This window comes from Anolis sagrei, chromosome 5 (assembly GCF_037176765.1).
Source record: "Anolis sagrei isolate rAnoSag1 chromosome 5, rAnoSag1.mat, whole genome shotgun sequence".
Lineage (NCBI taxonomy): Eukaryota > Metazoa > Chordata > Lepidosauria > Squamata > Dactyloidae > Anolis > Anolis sagrei.
In genome coordinates, this window is record NC_090025.1 from 80,814,030 (window position 1) to 80,836,840 (window position 22,811).

At 42.1% G+C, this 22,811-nt stretch overlaps 1 protein-coding gene across 1 annotated transcript; it reads right to left on the reverse strand.

The window, feature by feature from the left end:
• Nucleotides 1–2,414: 2,414 nt before the first annotated feature.
• GTSE1 (G2 and S-phase expressed 1) lies at nucleotides 2,415–22,707 on the reverse strand. Its single transcript, XM_067468803.1, has 12 exons — nucleotides 22,566–22,707; nucleotides 18,778–18,860; nucleotides 16,356–16,413; nucleotides 15,661–16,270; nucleotides 13,890–14,057; nucleotides 12,905–13,046; nucleotides 10,540–10,890; nucleotides 10,359–10,431; nucleotides 8,381–8,635; nucleotides 6,836–7,007; nucleotides 4,934–5,077; nucleotides 2,415–2,753 (listed from the first exon to the last, which is right to left on the reverse strand). The coding sequence occupies exons 2-12, from the start codon at nucleotides 18,851–18,853 to the stop codon at nucleotides 2,670–2,672; spliced, it is 2,133 nt and encodes a 710-aa protein (XP_067324904.1). The 5' UTR covers nucleotides 18,854–18,860; nucleotides 22,566–22,707; the 3' UTR covers nucleotides 2,415–2,669.
• Nucleotides 22,708–22,811: the final 104 nt, after the last annotated feature.

Genomic DNA, 22,811 nt, shown 5'->3' on the forward strand with positions numbered 1-22,811 from the left:
TTGATTAAATGTCCTTTGACCAGAAGCTGGCCACTTGAAGTGCCTCTGGTGTTGCCACAAGAAGGTCCTCCATTGTGCATGTGGCAGGGCTCAGGGTGCATTGCAGCAGATGGTCTGTAGTTTGCTCTTCTCCACACTCGCATGTCGTGGATTCCACTTTGTGGCCCCATTTCTTGAGGTTGTCTCTGCATCTCGTGGTGCCAGGGCGCAGTCTGTTCAGTGCCTTCCAAGTCACCCAGTTTTCTGTGTGCCCAGGGGGGAGTCTCTCATTTGGTATCTGCCATTGATTGAGATTCTGGGTTTGAGCCTGCCACTTTTGGACTCTCGCTTGCTGAGGTGTTATTATTATTATTAACTTTATTTGTACCCCGCTAACATCTCCCGAAGGACTCAATGCGGCTTACACAGGCCAAGGCCTCAATAACACAACAGCATAACAAAACACGTAACTTAAAACAAATCAAACATTAAAACAATAGCAGTAAACAATAAAAACAATACACCATAACACAATAAAACTAGGGCCGGGCCAAATGTAATGGGTACAGATTAAAAAGTGCTGAGTGTGACAGGTGGATGTAGGATTTTAGGGTAAGTGCAATGTGCAGACCATCTTAAAATTCTGATAAAGTGCTTCTGGGACATATTGCTGGCACATCGGAACAGCCAGGTCTTCAAACTCTTCCTAAAGACTGCCAACGTAGGGGCTTGTCTGATGTCTTTGGGGAGGGTGTTCCAAAGTTGAGGAAGGTGCTTCTCTCCTATTGGACTCTCTAACCTGCTTCACAGTGCATGCATTTTGGGAAAAGAAATGCAAAACAAGAACAGTTCCTGAAGAGTGTACTATACATTGGGGAGTTGGGAAGTGGGGGGAGGTTGGGTGGCCCATACCCTCATAAACCAGGGGAGTCCAAATTTTCTAAGTCAAGGGCCTTTCCTCAGCCTGTTGGGCCAAGCTATAGTTTTTAAAAAAATGAACGTTTTCCTATGCACACTGCATATGTCTCTTTTGTAGAGTAAAAAAGATTCATGAAAGATGACTTAAACAGAGGCTGGATGGCTATCTGTTGGGGGTGCTTTGAATGCAATTTTCCTGCTTCTTGGCCTGGATGGCCCATGAGGTCTCTTCCAATTCTATGATTCTAAGGCTTTCACGGCCAAAATTACTAGGTTGCTGTGAGCTTTCTGGGCTGTATGGCCATGTTCCAGAAACATTCTCTCCTGACGTTTCACACGCATCTATGGCAGGCATCCTCAGAGGTTGTGAGGTCTGTTGGAAACTAGGCTAGTGGAGTTTATGTCTGGAATGCCCAGGATGGGAGAAAGAACTTGTCTGCTTGAGGCAAGTGTGACTGTTGCAATTGTCCAGCTTTTAATCTTTGAACCATGTGGTGGAAGCTCCTTCTTTGGAGGCTTTTAAACAGAGGATGGATGCTTTGATTGTGCTTTTTCTGCATGACGGGTTTGGACTAGATGGCCCATGTGGTTCCTTTTCAAATCTATTATTCTTTGATTCTGTGGCTGGAGCTACACTGAAAAATGTACCTATTCCTATTTCCATACAAATTCAATTTAACAAACCTACAGAGCCTATCTTCTTCGTAACTTCATAATCCCTCCTGTTGCGTTAGCTCCACTGGTTGCCAGTCTACTACCGAGCACATTTCAAAGTGCTGGCTTTAGCATTTCTCAACTTGGGGGTCAGGACCCAAGGGGGTTGCGAGGGGGTGTCAGAAGGGTCGGCAAAGACCATCAGAAGACACACTATTTTCTGTTGGTCATGGGGGTTTTGTGTGGGAAGTTTGGACCAATTCTATCGTTGATGGGGTTCAGAATGCTCTTTGATTGTAGGTTGAACTATAAGTCCCAGTAACTACAACGCCCAAATGTCAAGGTCTACTTTCCCCCAACTACACCAGTGTTCACATTTGGGCATATTGAGTATTTGTGCCAAGTTTGGTCCAGATCCATCATTGTTTGAATCCACGGTGCTCTCTGGATGGAGGTGAACTACAACTCCCAAATTAAATATACCACCAAACTCTTCCAATATTTTCTGTTGGTTATGGGAGTTCTGTGTGCCAAATTTGGTTCAATTCCATCATTGGTGGAGTTCAGAATGCTCTGATTATTGGTTAACTATAAATCCTAGTAACAGCACTCAAATGACAAAATCAATACCGCCGCCCCCCACCCCACCAGTATCCCAATTTCAGCGTATCGGATATTTGTGCCAAATTTGGTCCAGTGAATGAAAATACATCCTGCACATCAGATGCAGTAGAAAAATTACAGTTATGAAGTAGCAACTAAAATAATTTAATGGTTGGGGGGTCACCACAACATGAGGAACTGTATTAAAGGGTCGCAGCATTGAAAAGGTTGAGAACCACTGAAAAAACCCGCAGATGATCTTTAAAATTTATTACTTTATTGTATTTAACAAACGTCTAAAATGGCTTTGAACATTTTTACAATTCACATGTAGCAATAAGCTTATTTTAATATTTAAACTGACATCCCCATTCTTCCTAGCAGCAACATAATTAGCATGCACTCACAGTTTACAATTTTAAACATTTTCAAGTCTTATTTTTACAGTCTAGTACCCTCCTTGATCAATGAAAACCCAACAGACACTCTTCCTGTCTGAAAGATGGTTCGAAGGATCAAAACTTCATAAGAGGAGAATCTATGTTTTCTTTGTTTCCTTCAGGTCCAAGTTGAATGAGAGGAGAACTCAGGTCTATTAGCTAGAAACAGAAAGAATACTATTAGGACCAAGAGACACATATGGTGGCTTTAGCTGCATTTGACTGGGATATTACTAACTGGCTGCCTCCTTCTACATGAGCCCTAAGCTCTGGTGAAAGTGTCTTAATGCGAACCACAATATATTGGAAGGAGATGGGGCCTTCTCGAGGGCTGAACCGAATGAGGGAATTTGTTGCTCTGAAAGGCCACCTTCGTTGATAGTATCTCAACATATCTGTTTATACCAGCCTTTATTTTGAGTTCCAAGCACTGTTTTCTTTGCTGCACATGCTTGCTTTCATCATGATGTTTCATAATTAAATTGTGTTATTCCACATGTTAATTATTGTTAGATGACCTGCAGTGTACAAACACTAGCTCTAAGATCTTCTGGGGAGGCCCTCCTCTCGGTCCCACTACCGTCTCAAGCGAGGTTGGTGGGGACGAGAGAGAGGGCCTTCTCAGTGGTGCCCCCCCCCCCCCCCCCCGGTCTCTGGAACACCCTTGCAAGGGAAATAAGGCAGGCCCCATCCCTCCCCTCCTTTCATAAGATCCTGAAGACCTGGTGGTTCCAACAAGCCTTTGAAAATGACCAGTTCTAACTCAGCCCCACACATTGTCTAATACGGCCTTATTCTTCCTACCAGTTACCCAGATCATTTCCTCTAATTGGCCCCGGAATGAACAGCCACAGACCCGTACCTAATATTGTTGCCTGCCATAGCATTGCACTTAATTCCTGGGCCCCCTAGAATTGTTGGGCTTGCACAAATCTTGGCCCAGCCTTTTAAAATTTTAATTGCCTTGAACAGGCAGGATTACTTTTAATATATGTGTGTTATGGCAACAATTTTTATGCTTATATTTTGTCTGTTAATCTTATGGTTATGTTGTTTTGACTCTGTATAATTTGTGATGTTACTTGGGAACCACTCTGAGTCCCCTTGGGGAGATGGAGTGGTATATAAATAAAGTTTTTTTATTGTTGTTGTTATTATTATTATTATTAGGTGAAATAGACATGGATGGATGTCTAAGTAGTAATGCTGCTAAGCCTATTATATTCTTGTGGATTCCACACATAATGGTATTAAATGTCAATGTTTATACTGTAAAAACTAGCTAATCATTGGCCCTTGTTAGAGGCAACACCCAGGTTGTAAAGTACAATGTTCCCTCACTTATCTCGGGTATTACATTCCAGGACCACCCGCAAAAAATGAAAATCCACGAAGTAGGGATGCCAATCTCACATCAGCAAGTAGCATCTCAAGCGGCCTCTGCGCAAGTCCTACTTTTGTTTTTGGTGTACATTCATCTGCTGAGTATATTCTGACACCCTTTTCTTTTTAGGGGGCTTGGCACCTCTCCCACCTTTCTTTCCTTGCACCGGGTTAGTCTCATGATGTCACGCGGGTCTCCCCTCTTCCCTCCCTATCCACCTCCCATTCACCCCTCTAGACCTGCCCATCATCCTTCCCTTCCTTCATTTCCTTCCTTCTCCCGCTGTCAACTTGAAAGGGCTCCCATCTGCAGGGGCGAGTGAGGAGGAGGAGCTGGGCGAGTGGGGCACCTGCAGGAGTCGGCTTCTCAGGCTGGCATCTCCCATGATGCACGTGGCAAGGAGAGGCGCAGCTCTAGTGCAAATATATATACACTAGTGCAAATATATATTGCCCCGGTGGCGCAATGGGTTAAAGCCCTGTGCCGGCAGGACTGAAGACCGACAGGTCGCAGGTTCGAATCCGGGGGGAGTCGGATGAGCTCCCTCTATCAGCTCCAGCTCCTCATGCGGGGACATGAGAGAAGCCTCCCACAAGGATGATAAAACATCAAATCATCCGGGCGTCCCCTGGGCAACGTCCTTGCAGACGGCCAATTCTCTCACAACAAGAGTGGTTGCTCCTGACACGACAAATTTTTTTTTTAAAAAAAACGCAAAACAGCGAGTCCGCGAAAAGCGAACTGCGAAGTAGTGAGGGAACACTGTAATTGGGTTTTGCATGCATTGTGAAGGAATTACTATTACTTTATTGTACTTTAAACACTAACATTTAGCACCTGTAATAACAACAGGTGAAATGATATTTTTCCCCGAAACCAGCATTTCTGAAGGAACTACATGCAAGCCCCCGTTCATCGAAACATGCAGATTTGTATGAATAGAAGTATATTTTACCTGTCCTGTAGGTTTAACTGGAGCGGCCTTAATTACTTCAGGGGTGTTAAAAAGATCAATGAGAGGTTTGTTTTCACACTTCTGGATGACAATTTTATCTACTCCAATTGGTGTTTTATCAAGTCCAATGTCTACCAGCAAACACTAGAGAAAGAGAGAGAAGAAAAACTGTTTATAGATGTTGGCTACTGTTTGTATATCTTATGAAAGCATGTTGAATTAAAGGAGAACATTCGTAAGAACAATACTATTAGCACAAGGATTATTATGGCCAAGACGATGGAACGGATGAGAATTTGAAGCAGAGGACAAAGTTTTTAAATTTTTTATTATTCATGGTTTTTGTATTTCTAAATGTATTGTAATGTTTCTTTTTTTGCTTTTTATCAATGTATGTATTTTATATATGGCATCGAATTGTGCCGATGTTGTATGCCGCCCTGAGTCGCTTTCGGGCTGATATGGGCGGGACAGAAGTAGTGTAAATAAATAAATAAATACATAAATACCACTGTCATCTTCTTGAAAAGCTATGTTATTTTGGTTGTTTCTACTCAGCAAGAGGTAGTTTTGAGGAGTCTTTTAATGAAACCACAGCACAAAGGACCCTGAATAGCAGGGAATGTCCCAAATAAATTACAAGCCAGAGTAAAAACTCAAAAAGAGGCATATATATTATTATCTGAAAAGAAATTAAAACATGCATATATATTGAAGAAAAAAATGTGGATACAAAAAGTGTTAATAAGTAAAAGTAGAAACATGCACAGATACAGAGTGAATGGGTGGGGGGAGGGGGGGAGGGCATTGGACAGTTCCACCTTGTCTCGTGTGCTATTCCAGTAATATAATATAATATTGTATATACGTTTAATATTTATGATATTATAATGTAATGCAGTATAATACTACTAATATGATATTGTAATTCTATATTTATATTACATGTAATATTACTAATAATATTACAATATAATTGGTATAGTACAATATACAAGTTTTTAATGCTGATATTGTACTTTTTTTTTGTCGTGTCAGGAGTGACTCCTGGTGTGAGAGAATTGGCCGTCTGAAAGGATGTTGCCCAGGGGACACCTGTATGATTTGATGTTTTTATCATCCTTGTGGGAGGCTTCTCTCATGTCCCCGCATGAGGAGCTGGAACTGATAGAGGGAGCTCATCCGCCTCCCCCCGGATTTGAACCTGCGACCTGTCGGTCTTCAGTCCTGGGGGCACTAATAGTATAGTGTATTGTATGTATTTATACCTTGTAAGCCACTCTGAGTCCCCTTCGGGGTGAGAAGGGTGGCATATAAATGTCGTAAATAAATGAATATATAAATAATGTTAATACAACTTTAAAAGTAGCATAATACATGGAAGTGAAGAAAACCTGACCAGAGGAACAGCTCATAAATTAATCTCAGTAAACAAAGTCTATAATGACAAGCCATCTTAAATACAACAGAAGGAGGTAGTCTCTCTATGAGGTACAAGAGGAAAAAAAACACTCAAGGACAAACGGATCGCCATGTTTACAATAGAGAAATATATACAGATTCGGAATATAAAAAGATAACTTTCTTTAGAATTTTATCAGCTACAATCCCTAATTATTTCATACTATTTAAAGTCTGACACTAGCAACTATTGGCATAGCTGCCTTTTTAATAAGCTTGCTTTCCATTTTTTTAAATTTACAAATCTCCGATAAAACTCAACAAGATTTTAAATAAATTAAACGAATCCCAAACTTATTGAAACTTGAAGTGTTCCTGAGACTACAGGAGACACCAGGGGGTGCTAGCATTTTTCCATTCCATTGGAAACTTAGAAGCAATAACCTCTGAGGCAGAAATAGTACTGGCGTCACACACATTAGAGATAAAACTGCAGCCCACCTCTTCAGCTGGTTCCTCTTTTTTAGTCTCATCCTGTTCCAGCTCTTCAGAAGATTTCTCTGGCGAAAAGACAAGCGCAATAGGCTCAATCTGTGATAGAGTTGAGCTTTCCTCTGCTGAAGACGAGCTAGAGGTGCTCACCTTTGTCTTGCTGTCCTTTTCCCATTTTGTGCTAGATAGGAAAAGAGACAACGGTTTTGTGTTAGATTTCGAGTACAAGTTCAGAAACAGACTAGTTTAAGTTCATGACAGTGGGCCCATGGGTATCTACTTCGGTTTGTGCTCCAGGACCCACACACGTGGACACCAAAATTACCGAGTGCTCAAATCCCATTATATACAGTACCTAGTAAAATGGTGTCCCTTATATAAAATAACAAAAATCAAGATTTGCCTTCTGGAAATAGTTTTGGGAATATTTTCAAGTCATGGATGGAGAATCTGGTTATGGAAGCCCAACTTCATTTATATTACTTACTGCATTGGTTTCATAATTAATAGCAAGAACAGGTTTGGCCTAAATAGAGGCACTAGATCTAATTACATTTTGGAAGCTAAGCAGGGTCAGTTCTGGTTAGTACTTCAATGGGAGACCACCAATGGACACTGGGTGCTGTAAATGCACTTGAAGAGAGAAAACCCTATGAAACTCATAGGATCACCGTAAGTGAACAGGTAACTTGTGGGATGGTACAGCAGAACTGCACAAGTACTATAGAGTATCACGTGTTCAGATTTTAAATAGATGCATGTAAGTGCAATAAAAATAGTCTTATTTTCCACCTAGGTTGTGGTGTCTTGTGTGTGTGTGTTTTTTTTTGTAGCAAATATCTGTTCCATCCCTTGCATATTCAATTGACCAATCCTAGTATAGGCTTGCATGTGTTTATTGCATGTGTTTATTGGGCTTATCTTGGGTGATTTTTGCTGTGAAAGGGCTCCAACGACGTATTAACGAATGTATTCATGGCTGGAATCACTGGGTTGTTGTGTGTTTTCCGGGCTGTATGGCCATGTTCCAGAAGCATTCTCTCCTGACATTTCGCCTGCATCTATAGCAGGCATGCTCAGAGAATGTGAAGTCTGTGACCTCACAACCTCTGAGCATGCCTGCCATAGATGCAGGCGAAATGTCAGGAGAGAATGCTTCTGGAACATGGCCACACAGCCTGGAAAACACACAATAACCCAGCTCCAAATATATTTTTCTTTGATGAACATAGGTATGGTGCCATTAAAATTTGTATCTGCCAGGCAAGCAAAGAAATTGACTTCATACTTATTTCTCGTTTGCCAACAGATGCCAATCCTAAAATGTCCAAAATCCACCTGAGCACTTCATATTCTGATCCTTGATCATCCAAGTTATTGTGCAAGTTATCTTGAAATTGAGCTCCTTCGGAGTCATATCTATATTGATCTCCTCTGAAATATCACACCAGCCAACTACATAGAGGACAAATATGTCTGAAGTACAGTCTACAGAAATGAGAATAAACAAATATATTCTATAGTACCACTGCATTTTAGCAAGCATGGATTTACCTAGGCACTTGTGGCTTTTTGGAAGACACCTTGGAGACCTGATGAAGAGATTCGGGATTAGGAGAAGACATAAATCTAGGCTGTGTTTTGGGGGTCAGCATTGGAATTCCAGAAAGGCGTCGACCACCAGGTGTAGGCAATGAAGAATGCCTGACACTACTAGCAGGAGTCCTTAAAGCAGACGTTGCAGCAGAACAGGATTTTGATATACTCCCTTCTTCTGAGCGTTTGAGGGGTGGCGTGACTGCAACATTGCTGCAAAAATACATGTAATATTAGAAACTTAAAATCCAAAGTGAAACAATTGCTGGTTTCAATTTAAGCTATCCAGAATATTTATGTCTAATAATGTCAAGCAGCACCCCAGCTTAAGGTTTACTTTCAGCCCAATTAATTCATTGGTGGTTTGCATGCTCTGAAGTGCATTGTGGCATTTATTATTCTTCAGAATTATTGACTCAAAATGCAAATCATGATCAGAAATAGGAGACATAATATTTGAGACCAGCAATGCAGCAGCGGATGAAATCGTAATTTAAGAGGGGTAATCGAAATAGCTTTACGCTTCAAAAGCTGTACTATACATTGAGTGAATTCATACACTACATAAAACGACAGCTAAGAAAGCTATGACTTGTTAAATTAGCTGAACTCACAAAAATACAGTAGTGAGACATTTCTTTAAGTGGAAAGTTTTCAGGTTACTCTACTACTTCTTAACTACTGTATTTTCCGGCGTATTAGATGACTTTTTAACCCTGGAAAATCTTATGAAAAGTCGGGGGTCGTCTAGTATGCCAGATATAAAATTAAAATAATAAGTAAAAGAATTTATTTATTTACAGCTTTTATATTCCGCCCTTCTCACTCTGCAGGGGACTCAGGGCGGATTACAGTGTACACATATATGGCAACCATTCAATGCCAATTTTTGACATACAAACATATACAGACATACACAGGAAAAGAATAAAATCCAACTCCCTTAGTGGCGCAGCCTAAAGAAGGAGGGAGGAGAAGGGCGGAGGGATGGAACTGGGAAGAGGAACGGCAGGCTGTATTGCCATTGCCTGGGATGATGGCCTGCTGGGCTGTCTACATGGCTCCCTCCTGTTCTCCCTGCTCTACTTTCAAGGTCCTCCTCCACCCCCGACGCTCACCTCCTCCGAAGGCCACTGGGCTCGCCTAGGCCCAAGGAAGGTTGGATGTGCTCACTGAGGCATTCTGGGAGCCATACGTCCCTGAGTCCTACGGCTCCCAGAATGCCTCAGCGAGCCAATCCCAGGCATGCAGCCGCCGGGGCTGCTGGAAGTCATTGTGCCTCTGGACAACGAATCCCAGCAGCCCTGGGCAGCAGCATGCCTGTGATGTGCTCGCTGAGGCATTCTGAGAGCTGTAGGTCTCTGCGAACTACGGCTCCCAGAATGCCTCAGCGAGCACATCCGCCACCAGGGCTGCTGGGAGTCATAGTCCCACGGTGCTTACTTGCGCCTCCCAGCAGCCCCAGGCGGTAGCGTGCCTGGGATGTGCTCGCTAAGGCATTCTGGGAACCGTAGCAGTCAGGGAACTATGGCTCCCAGAATGTCTGTGCGCACATCCCAGGCACGCTGCCTGGGGCTGCTGTGAATTGTCATCTGGAGGCTATTCCTTGGGCCTAGGAGAGCCCAGTGGTCTTCGGAGGAGGTGAGCGGGGACAGAGGAGGGCCTTGAAAGTAAAGCGAGGAGAGCAGCAGGAGCCGCGAGGATAGCCCAGCTGGCCATCACCCCCGGTCAGTCTCCGTGGAATGCAGAGTAGTCATAAACGGTGAGTATATCCCTAACTCTGTATTTTGTCTTGAAAAGTTGGGGGTCGTCTTATACCCCCAGTCATCTTGTATGCCAGAAAATATGGTAACTTGATATTTCTTCTTTTGCCTTCAAGACAGTTAAATGAGAAGTGATTTAAAGAGGGAGCCAAGAAAGAATCACATAGAATCACCTTTCAGCATTGCCACAGGACAATAACTTGACTGGTTGCAATACTCTGGCAGCTACACTTTTTGCAGACATATCTAAGTAGAGGGAAAAGAAAAAGTGCAACAGCGTGAAGCATACAATAGACATGTTCCAAAATGTTAGGCCTCTGTGAATTATCACTTTGGCAAGATAGGTATTCTTACCTTCTTTTGAGACTGGAGACATTGCTTTAGTTTTGAGTTTAGGGCTTGAACTTGCTTTTAGGTTTCCCAGCATACTTTTCTGAACCAGTTTCTTACTAGGATTTGAACCCCCTTTCTGAATCCCGCTGCCTGAAGTCTCACATTTAGCAGCAGCTGCTTTATATTTGGGTACACTGACAGAAAGATTTCCTTTAGTAGCACTTGTGGATTTTTGTATATTTCCAGATGTATCCATATGAGAAGTCTGTCCCAATGACATTTTCATAGACCTAACTGCAGAAGTCTTGCTTGGAGTGGAGGAGAGGCTGGATCTGTTTGCAAAAGCTTTTGTCGCAATGCCACTTGTGTGTACTAGAAATAAGTAAGATTTGTTATCTGTCGTTAAATATGCATACACATTAATAAAATCACCATCATTAATGCATTTTGGTTTTTTTACAATGACATAAACACAAAAATAAGTCTGCTTTAAGGAACTTATAATCCGCATGTGAACACCTCAGGTGAGAAAAGGGCAGAAAGGGAAACAAATCTTGAGATGCACTCTGAATATGCAGATGTTGCAACACACATGATCAGGATTATGCCAAAAGCATGGATTGAAGAAAGCATTGGAAGGGAGAAGAAGCAGCAAATGTTTTGGAAGGCTTTTAGGTGAAAGAGGCAACAGTGAAGTGAGAAGAAGGAAGGGTCCCAGCCCCAAATCCAAATGGCTCTGTCAGCCCATTTTGTCCACAGCTTCAACCAATTTACGTCTGGCAGAGTTGAGAATCACATCCCCAACAGGACCACAGACTTAGTAAAATAGACTCATGCAGACAAGATGCCTCCTGGGTTTCTCCATACTCTCACCACATCCCACATAAAAGATTGCACTACAATGCTGTTTTCAAACAAAAACAAAATATTGTGCATGCAGAGGAAATTCTGAAAAATATTCTAAGAAAATTGGGGGGGGGGCGGTTGGGGGGGGATGTTTTCAAATTGAATCTTCAAAAACGGAGTATACTTTACATTCAATAGCACCTTAGATTCAGTAAAATGTGGTATCCACAGCCAGGACTGAAAACCTGTAGCCTTAGGGGTGTCTAATTCTACACAGTTCTCCACGTAATTTCTGCAACTGATCTAGAATCTCATCCTAATCTGGCATCCTGTCTGGTGAGGAGGATGAGAGAAAAGGAAGAGGAAGAGGAGAAGCAATAATTCCTACCACATATCATGATGTCCCGCCTCACATAGAAAAATGGAGTAGCCATTTATGTGCAGAACATACTCAAGAGGGAACTATAATGAGCTGTGTGGTTACTTTAAGTACCATATTTCTTAAATTGTAAGACGCCATCGATTATAAGATGCACCGTAATTTCAGGACCACCACCAGCAACAAAAGTACATAGGATACGCCAGTGATTCTAAGACACAACCAATTTTTAGAGATGTTTATATAGGGGGGTATATGTTTAATCCGCTGTTAGCCCCAGCTTCTGCCAACCTAGCAGTTAGAAAACATGCAAATGTGAGTAGATAAATAGGTACTGCTCTAGCTGAAAGGTAATGGCACTCCATGCAGTCATGCCGGCCACATGACCTTGGAGGTGTCTACGGACAATACCGGCTAATTGGCTTAGAAATGGAGATGAGCACCAATCCCCAGAGTTGGAAACAACTAGACATAATGTCAGGGGAAAACATTTATCTTTAGGGCGGGGGGGGGGGGGGGAGTGTGTGTCTTAGAACTGAAGAAATACAGTATTAACTTTCAGAATACAGAAATACTGATAACTGCAGTAGCAAGGTTTTTGCTATCTCATAAATATTACCTTAGCACTAGTAAGATAAACATTTAGCATCCAAGCTGTATATTTCCATTATAACAACCACCCATTTTTAAACATGGACAATTTACATGTCTGATACATTTTGACCACTATTACTCTGTCCATTGATCTCTTAGACATGCAATTATGATTTTATTGAAACACTTACCAAAATACTCTTTAGCACATTGAAGCAACAACCTCCTTTTATCTAGAAATTACCAGGTTTGAAAAGCTAAATTGACATCAAATTAAACTACAACATTCAAGCATAGATTATATGATCTTCAAAACTATTGTTGCTTTTCAATACTGCCTTCTGAATCTACACACACTTACTTTCTGCCACACTATAATCGTTCCTTTCATAAACTACCATGTCCTTTACAAAGAACCCAAGGATTTTCTTATTTCCAATAAAGAAGAAAGTGCCTGCTTCCACTTAATTAAACTATGATTTTCAATGACATACAAATTTGATAAATAAAGAATCACTTTAAGCACAGTTTACTAAAATCAGGATCAATAAATGATTTAACTGTTACCTTTTCCAGTTTTAGGTGAGAGTGACAGGCTTGAATTCAGGCTTGAATTCATGCTGGAAACAGATGACGATGAAGAAGATGAAGTGATATTTCTCATACGGACATTACTTGGAGGTTTCAGCTGCCTTGTCTTTGCACTCAACTATAAAGGCAGAAGTAAAAAATCAGGTACCACAAGAATGTCCAATGCTGATGCCATATTGTAACAAAGCCAAGGATATCCAACGATTTTTGACTTTGGATATGCACTGCATTTCTTCAAATTAAAAGGATTGCATCCCTCTATCTATATATAAATAAAAATGTAATGTTTGTTTGTGGGATTAACATAACTCAAAAACCACTGGTCGAATTGACACCAAATTTGGAAACAATACACCTATCAGGCCAACAAGTAACCATCACTCATAAAAACACTGAAAAACACACCAGAAGAGACTTAAAAAGACAAAAAACAAAAAATACATTACAATGCATGCGCAAAAACACAAACACACATATGCAAACACACATGTATACACATATACACAAATACATACACACACATATACATATACACACAGAAAACACATATACACAGACTGGGCCACAGCAACGAGTGGCAGAGGATGGCTAGTAGTTCATATATTTGTATGCTATCTTATAAATCTTACTACTTTTTCACAGCAACATATAGAACCTAATCTGTTCAGTAAAGAGATTAATCCAAATCATACCACTGCCTGTCATTTTAAGACAAAAGCAGGAAAAGTATTAGACTGAAATTTCCAACAGCTTTACCAGCATAGGCAATGGTGAAGAATCTGGAGCTTGAATGCATCCTGATCAGTCGTCTCAAAAGCATTCACAGTCATATTTTTCTAGATTCTTTGTTAAACCTACTTCTTAATGACAGGAGAAGCAGAAAGATTGACATAGCAACTATAACTGATGAGAGAAATCTGAAACAGCTACATATTGAGTTACACCCATTAAGAGCATTCACCTTGCTGGGAGTAGGAAGAGTTTGGTTCTCTCGTGCTGAAGAGCTGTTACAGAAAGGTGACTCTCCATCTGAAGCAATGCTTGATTTTTCAGACAGCAAATCTTCAGATGACCCCATGCTATTCGGATTATTCCTGCTGGAAGAACTTGAAAGCTTCCCTTGTTTTGGCTAGAAGGTTAAGATATGGCGGGAGGGGGGAGTAAGACAAAGAGATTTCAAATGCTATGAAACTCGAACACCATTTAAATATGGTAATCATCAGTGGAATTGTGAATTGACCTGTCTTTGGAAATGAGTATTTCAGCAGATCAAAGAACTTGATAGTAGAAAGTAGTGAATAATTTTCCCCCAAACCTCTAAGCTTCCCTATATTTACTATTTAGAAATAAGCATATCTTATTACACTGTTTAGCCGGTATTGCACCACCTGACATCCACCGGGAAGTAGCAGCCAATAGTGAAAGGACCAAGGCAATGACATCTCCAGCTCATCCCGTTTGGGTATCAGCCAGCACGTCAACGACTTAAATCAAGAAATAGTTTTCTAAGATCTACAGAGACACTGGAACACCTCAGCAAGTGAGAGCTGACTGGCACAACCTGGGGATCACAACCAGACACAGTGAAGACATCTGCCCTTGCGCTATGCTACTCTGCTGCTGAGTACGCATGCCCAGTGTGGAACACATCTCACCACATGAAAACAGTTGATGTGGCTCATAATGAGACATGCCGCATTATCACAGGGTGTCTGCGCCCTACACCACTGAAGAAATTACACTGTCTAGCCGGTACTGCACCACCTGACATCCGCCGGGAAGTAGCAGCCAATAGTGAAAGGACCAAGGCAGTGAGATCTCCAGCTGACCCCTTGTTTGGGTATCAGCCAGCACGTCAACGACTTAAATCAAGAAATAGTTTTCTAATATCTACAGAGACACTCACTGGAACACCTCAGCAAGCGAGAGTCCAAAAGTGGCAGGCTCAAACCCAGAACCTCAATCAATGGCTGATACCAAATGAGAGACTCCCCCCATGGCACACAGAAGACTGGGCGACTTGGAAGGCGCTGAACAGACTGCGCTCTGGCACCACGAGATGCAGAGCCAACCTTCAGAAATGGGGCGACAAAGTGGAATCCACAACATGCAAGTGTGGAGAAGAGCAAACCACAGACCACCTGCTGCAAAGCAACCTGAGCCCTGCCACATCCACAGTGGAGGACCTTCTTATAGTAACACCAGAGGCACTCCAAGTGGCCAGCTTCTGCTCATAGGACATTTAATCAACTACAAGCTTGCAAATTTGTTTTTTTGTTAAAAAATGCAATACAACTGTTTGGTTTGCCCCTAACATGATAAATAAATAAATAGCATATCTTCAACACAGAAACTACTCACTGGATACTCCTGCCGTGACACAAGGATGTATTTAAGCAGGTAACAATACAAACATTAACTTTCAAGTAATATTTTGTAATACCAATCAGTTTAAATACCCTGGATTTACACTGCAATTAACTAGGAGTAGGATAACTACTTTAGCAGCAAAAGAGTTTGGAATATTGTCAGAATAAAATATTTTAAACCCAGGCCAACCACTTTAAATAAACTGTATACAAGGCAGGCATTTGTTCTCTTTTTAAGAAACTCCAAAAAAAGGGAAAAGGAAGAAAATAAAGGCCACCTTAATTAAGCGGAAGCACAGAAAGTAACCACTCTTGTGTGTACTCAACTAAATTTTCAGCTATTTAGAAATAGGAAAAGCTTACCAGTCCTTTGGTTACACTATTGTTATTTCCAGATGCATTTTTTACAGGCTGAAATGTGCTTGGTGTTTTAATGCTTTTGTCACTCTTTGATTGGGATAAATGCATCACAGATGTTTTGGGTAATTTATCCAGTTTCCCGGGACTAGATGCATTTAGAAGTCTTTGCGGGCAATGAGAGCCTTCTGTCACTCTGGCAGGGTGACTTGAACACTTCTGTAATGAAGATGGCAGTTGGGAAACTGGACTCTCCCCCACATAAAATGTCTCTCGCTTTATCGATGTTGGAGTTTTATTGGTCACTATTCCTCTCTCAAGGATCTTCAGTTTTGATTTTGATTCTTGCACAAACTTTTCCACAGTCCCGGACTTTGCTTCTTCCTGCTGGCTAGCATTTTTTCTTTTGGTTTTGCTTGCACTTTGTAGCTGCAGTGCTACCAGATGAGCTTCCTTAAAAATTTCCACAAATTTCTCTCCAGCAAGTGGACTCCATGGTTTATCCAGAGCTGCTGGCGAGGTTTTGTCCTTCAGCCCTTCTTGAGATTCAAGCAAGACAGCAATACATTTCTCTTTATGGCCCATTGGTCCAAGAAAAACTTCATCTTCATTTTCACTATAAAAAAAAGGTAGCAAGTTAGACACCTCAAAACCCTTTCCCCTTTAATTATGCACTTTTGTATTGCAGGTACTTAGTTTACCTCATAGGAGACAGTGAAAGGTCAAAGTCAAATTTTTCATCCGCCAGGAAGGGAATGTCTGCAATGACATGGCACATCATTTATTGTTATTGCAATGATCAATATGACATTATTCTGTTGATAATACACTAACATATTCCTTTTGCCACATTGACATTTCCATATTGCTACTATCGTACGCAACAAGGATGGCTTAACAGTACAACAAGAGAACACAGAATCGGTTTAATATAATCTAAAGTATATACCCTAGTCCAAAAGTATGAGTAAAGGTACAACTTTCTATGTATATTTGTTCTTTTGTGTAGGCATAATAACTAGATCTCTATCTTAAACACAATGTGGTGTGGGTGTACTAAAGACAGATTCTCACTTTGCTGACAAAACAAGTAACTGTCACTGTTAATTAAATCCAATTACTTTCAGCATAAATTCACATGGGTAAATATCTTTTGGTTCACCCTAATGAAGTTCAATACATGCTTAAAATTAAGCTAGTTTTACATGGGCTTCTAGAGCAGTGGTTCTCAACCTGGGGGTCGTTTGGCCATTTCGGAGGGGTTGTGAGGCCGCCTCCTTAGGCTGTGACCCAGAAGGCTCTCCTCGCGCGAAGGCTCCCCCGGCTGGGCCGCGGTCCCACTTTCCGGCAAGGCCGCAACCCAGCCGAGGGCTCTCATCGCGAGAAGGCTCCCTCGGCTGGGCCACGGTCCCGCCTTCCGGCAAGGCCGCAACCCAGCCGAGGGCTCTCCTCGCGAGAAGCCTCCCTCGGCTGGGCCGCGATCCGGCCTTCCGGCAAGGCCGCAACCCAGCCGAGGGCTGTCCTCACGCAAAGGCTCCCTCGGCAAGGCCACGGTCCTGCCTTCCGGCAAGGCCGCAACCCAGCCGATTTTCCCCAAACTCCGTCAGTGTTCAAATTTGGGCATATTGAATATTCATGCCACGTTTGGTCCAGATCCATAGTTGTTTGGGTTCACAATGCTCTCCAGATGTAGGTAAACTACATCTCCCTTAAATCACTGTCAATTCCTCCCAAACCCCTCCAGTATTTTTTGTTTGACATGGGAGTTCTGTGTGGAGGTCTCAGTGATCTATGGAGGTCAGAGCTGAATCAGTTGAAGATACTGCAAATCCCATCATCTGTTTTCCATACTCCCCTGAACATATTTTTTCTTATTAATCATGATGCTTTAATTATGCTGAATTTGTAACAATGAAAATATATCCTGCATATCAGATATTTACATTGCAATTCGTAACAGTAGCAAAATTACAGTTATAAAGGAGCAATGAAAATAATCTTATGGTTGGGGGTCACCACAACATGAGGAACCATATTTAGGGGTCACGGTGTTAGAAAGGTTGAGAACCACTGTTCTAGAGGGAGTACACACCATGGACAGCTCAGTGAAAACCAGATATCAATAGAAGCCTGTGTTTTAATTAATGCATGCGCACGCACACGCACACACACACACACAAATGTAATGTTCGCTTGTGGGATTAACATAACTCAAAAACCACTGGGCAAATTGACACTAAATTTGGACACAAGACACCTATCAGGTCAACGAGTGACCATCACTCATAAACACACTGAAAAACACAGCAGAAGGGACTTAAAAAGCCAAACAAACAAAAATTACATTACAACGCATGTGCAAAACCAGATATATATACGCAAACACACTTATACACATATACACAAATATATGCACATATATACACACAAAACACATAAACACAGACTGGGCCACAGCAACGCATATGTATATATGAGAGAGAGAGAATAATTGTTTACTGTTGTTTGAAGTAACCATTTGCAATTAATCCAGAATAAAGAATTCATTATTATTATTATTTTAATTCTATCAAAGAGTCCTTTCAATAAGCAAATGTTATCAGGTCAAAATTCATTCCAATCCTTTGAATACGAATGCACCTACATTGCAGAATCCATGTACGGTAGTTTTATAGCAGCTTGCCTGCCATCACTCTGCTGTAGAATCGTGAGAACTATAGTTTTACAAGGCCCTTAGTCTTTGCCAAAGAGTGCTGATGCCACACTAAACTACAACTCCCATGATTCCTGATGATAAGAGTTGATTGACAGTGGAATATGCTGCCTTAGAGGGTGGTACAGTCCCCTTCTCTGATTGTTTTTAAACAGAGCTGGATGGTTATCAATCAGGGATGTTTTGTCTATGTACAGGAGCATGGCAGGAGAGTTGGATTGTATAGCTCTTGTGGTCTCTTTCAGCTCTATAATACTATCATCACCTGAACCATTCTTGGACCACACAAGTGGGTCGAACTTGATGTTAGACATACACAGGACAAGCATTATGGATTAATCACAAAACTTTTTACAATTTTATCTAGGCTTCACCATTTACCTCACTTAGTTATTTTTGAAACCACTTACCATTATTCACACGCTCACTGGGTTTTGCTTCCATCACCTCACATTCTGAATGTACGACTGCCTTCAAGTCTTCCATGGTATAACTGCAAAACAGCAGTGATGCATTAAACATGGCTTAAAGCTCTATAAATCCAAATCCTAGACTTTAGCTTTTAATATTTTGAATTTCTGGTTTTAATGATCATTTTTTTAACAATACTATTATTATATTTATACTCCGCTTTATCTCCACCAAAGGGGATTCAAAGCAGCTAGATATAAAAGCATTAGTATATAATTCAAAATATACAAATATTAAAACAGAATTAAACACAAACACTAAAAATTTCACAGTTAAAATCCATTAAAATCATATTCAAAGTTAAAAACCACAGCACCCCCTGACTAGATGTTTGTTGTTGTTTATTCGTTCAGTTGCTTCCGACTCTTCATGATCTTATGGACCAACACACAACAGAGTTCCCTGTTGGCCGTAACCACCCCCAGCTCCTTCAAAGTCAAGCCAGTCACTTCAAGGATACCATCCATCCATCTTGCCTTTGGTTGGCCCCTCTTCCTTTTCCTCCTGGGGTAAAGGTACAGTCTGGATGGGCCCTAAGGATTCCATAGGATGTTGAAATAGTATAATAGTGCTGTAAAAGTGTGGTATAGATATTTCCAGAGATGGAGATATTAAAGCAGAGCTTTTCAAACTGTGCATTATCACACATTACAACTGCAGTGTGGAGCTGTGTTTCATGAATGTAACAAGAAACCTCTGAGCCCATCTAAAATTGGCAATAGTATATTCCCTTTGGCTAAACTTCCATTTTGCTAATAAAATTGAATCACTGTGTCGCAAAACAGTGCGTGTCTACAAAATGTCTCCCTCCACACATCTGTCCGAATGCATCTCCTTCTACGTCCCGCCTCGGAGTTTAAGATCCTCTGGGAAGGCCCTGCTCTCGGCCCCAACTTTATCACAAGTGAGGTTGGTGCGGATGAGGAGCAGGGCTTTCTCGGTGGTGGCCCTCGCTGTGGAATTCGCTCCCTGGGGAAATTAGGTCATCGACATCCCTCCTCTCTTTCAGAAGGAAACTAAAAACATGGATATGGGACCAGGCCTTTGGGTAATCTGGCAGAAAGACAAAGGACAATGACGACTAGAGTTGGATAGGATTACGACAATGCAGAATGAACTTACGGATTTTGAACTTGGCGAATGTTGATCACTAGATTGGCTTTTATTAGTTGTTATTGGATAATTGGATTGTTTTAACTATTTATAATTGTTGCTGCTATGTATTTTATCCTACTATGTGTAGGATCGAATTGTGCCTTTTGTAAGCCGCCCTTAGTCCCCCTTCGGGGGTTGAGAAGGGCGGGGTAGAAATGCTCGAAATAAAATAAACAAATAATTTATTTCATTTATTTACGACATTTATATGCTGTCCTTCTCACCCCGAAGGGGACTCAGAGCGGCTTACAAGGTTTACTTACTTAGGCGATCCCTCGTTGGACGAGTAAGATGGTCTTCCATGATGGGTTTCCTTGTGGATTCGTAGGTGGCTGTGGAGCCCTATTCTTGACCCGCATCTTCTCCCACAGTGAAGGTAGTGGTTTCCAGGTGGAAGGCGGTCCTGGTCGGGGTTGGCTTGACGCGCCTTCCTCCTGGCACGTTTCACTCTTTCACCCTCCACTTGTGCCTCCTCGAATTCTGCAGCACTGCTGGTCACAGCTGACCTCCAGCTGGAGCGGTCAAGGGCCAGGGCTTCCCAGTTCTCAGTGTCTATGCCAGAGATTTTAAGGTTGGCTTTGAGGCCATCTTTAAATTTCTTTTCCTGTCCACCAACGTTCCGTTTTCCGTTCTTAAGTTCAGAGTAGAGCGACTGCTTTGGGAGATGGTGGTCAGGCATCCGGACAACGTGGCCGGCCCAGCAGAGTTGATGGCAGAGGACCATCACTTCAATGCTGGTGGTCTTTGCTTCTTTCAGCACGCTGGCATTTGTCCGCTTGTCTTCCCAAGAGATTTGCTGGTTTTTTACAGAGGCAGCGCTGACGGAATTGTTCCAGGAGTTGCATGTGATGTCTGTAGACAGTCCATGTTTCCCAGACATATAGCAGGGTTGGGAGGACAACAGCTTTATAGACAAGCACCTTGGTATCCCTACGGATGTCCCGGTCCTCAAACACTCTCTGCTTCATTACAAGGTATATATACATACAAGGTATATATACATACACTATATTAACATAGTACAATATCAGTTTTAAATATTGCTATATTGTACTATATCAATTAAACTGTAATATTATTAGTAATATTACATGTAATATAAATATATAATTTATTTATTTATTTATTTGATGCACTTATTGACCGCCATTCTCAGCCCATAAGGGCGACTCATGGCGGTGTACAGTACACATAAAAGACAATTACAAAAACCCAGTTTCAACAACATCTAAACTAACAACACTTACAGACTACACTAAAAATCCGCTCGTCTCATAGTGGAATCATAACCCGTCTCATATTCCTTGTTCCGTTCCAATTCTTCTTTACCGTAATGTTGTTGTTGTTCATTCGTTCAGTCGTCTCCGACTCTTCGTGACCTCATGGACCAGCCCACGCCAGAGCTCCCTGTCGGCCGTTACCACCCCCAGCTCCCTCAAGGTCAGTCCAGTCACTTCAAGGATGCCATCCATCCATCTTGCCCTTGGTCGGCCCCTCTTCCTTTTGCCTTCCACTTTCCCCAGCATAATTGTCTTCTCTAGGCTTTCCTGTCTCCTCATGATGTGGCCAAAGTACTTCAACTTTGTCTCTAGTATCTTTCCCTCCAGTGAGCAGTCAGGCTTTATTTCCTGGAGGATGGACTGGTTGGATCTTCTCGCAGTCCAAGGCACTCTCAGAACTTTCCTCCAACACCACAGCTCAAAAGCATCTATCTTCCTTCGCTCAGCCTACCGTAATGTTAGCACTTAATTAAATGCCCTCTCGAAGAGCCATGTCTTCAGGCTCTTTCGAAAGGACATGAGGGAGGGCGCCTGTCTGATGTGTGCAGGGAGAGTGTTCCACAGCCGGGGGGCCACCACTGAGAAGGCCCTCTCTCTCGTCCCCGCCAGCCGTGCCTGTGAGGCAGGTGGGATCGAGAGAAGGGCCTCCCCAGACGATCTCAAGGTCCTCGTGGGCTCGTAGGCCAAGATGCGGTCCGAAAGGTATTTTGGGCCGGAACCGTTTAGGGCTTTGTAGGCCAGAACCAGCACCTTGAATTGGGTCCGGTAGCAAATTATAATATCATATTATTAATAGTAGTGGTATTATATTGCATTACATTATAATATTATAAATATTATATGTATATACAATATATATTATATTATTAGAATAGCACAGGAGACAAGGTGGAACTGTCGTGTCCCCCCCCCCCCCAAAAAAAAGTTGCACGAGTTCCACTTGGTTTAAAATAAAATAAAATAAAAGCATCACATTTGAAATGTTCCCATTCTAAAACACTGCTTTCAACTTTGCCTATAGTATCCAAATGCTTTTGGCAATATATACCTATATTATTAACCTATTGGTATCAGTTCCCCCCAATTATGGTATCAATTTCCCCAAATTAAGAGTTTAAATTTCAGGAAACTCTCTGAGCAGGGAAAGCTCCTCTGTGCATGCGCAGAGTGAAAGGGAATTACTGCTAGGGAAGCCTCCTTTGCAAAGGGCCCACCTACTCTCCCCCCCCCCACACACACTTCAGCGCCACAGCCCCCCATTCACACATGGAAAGGGACACGTGTTAACATACGTGTCCGTAGTTCGCCCTGTCAGAAGCAGCCAGTTCTTTCCAGGCTCCTTCTTGAGAGCCTCCCTTCGAAGACGCTGAGGAAACTCTTCTGTCACTCTCACTCAGGCGCTTGAAATGGCCGCTCCGTGACGCAGAACAGCCCGCGCTCTCTGATTGGTGGATTTAAACCACGCTCGCGGCCTATCAACGTCCTGTAGGGCGTGGTGACGTCACCCTAGCTCTGACCCAGTCTTTCCTTCTTCACAG

Excerpts from the sequence above, each read along its gene's own strand:
- GTSE1 (XM_067468803.1), bottom strand. The coding sequence starts at position 18,853 with ATGGAAGACTTGAAGGCAGTCGTACATTCAGAATGTGAGGTGATGGAA. Across the intron at positions 16,271-16,355 it reads CTTTCACTGTCTCCTATGAG|TGAAAATGAAGATGAAGTTT; the intron begins GTAAACTAAGTA and ends TTTTTTTTATAG. Across the intron at positions 7,008-8,380 it reads AAAAAGCCACAAGTGCCTAG|CACAAAATGGGAAAAGGACA; the intron begins GTAAATCCATGC and ends TTTCCTATCTAG.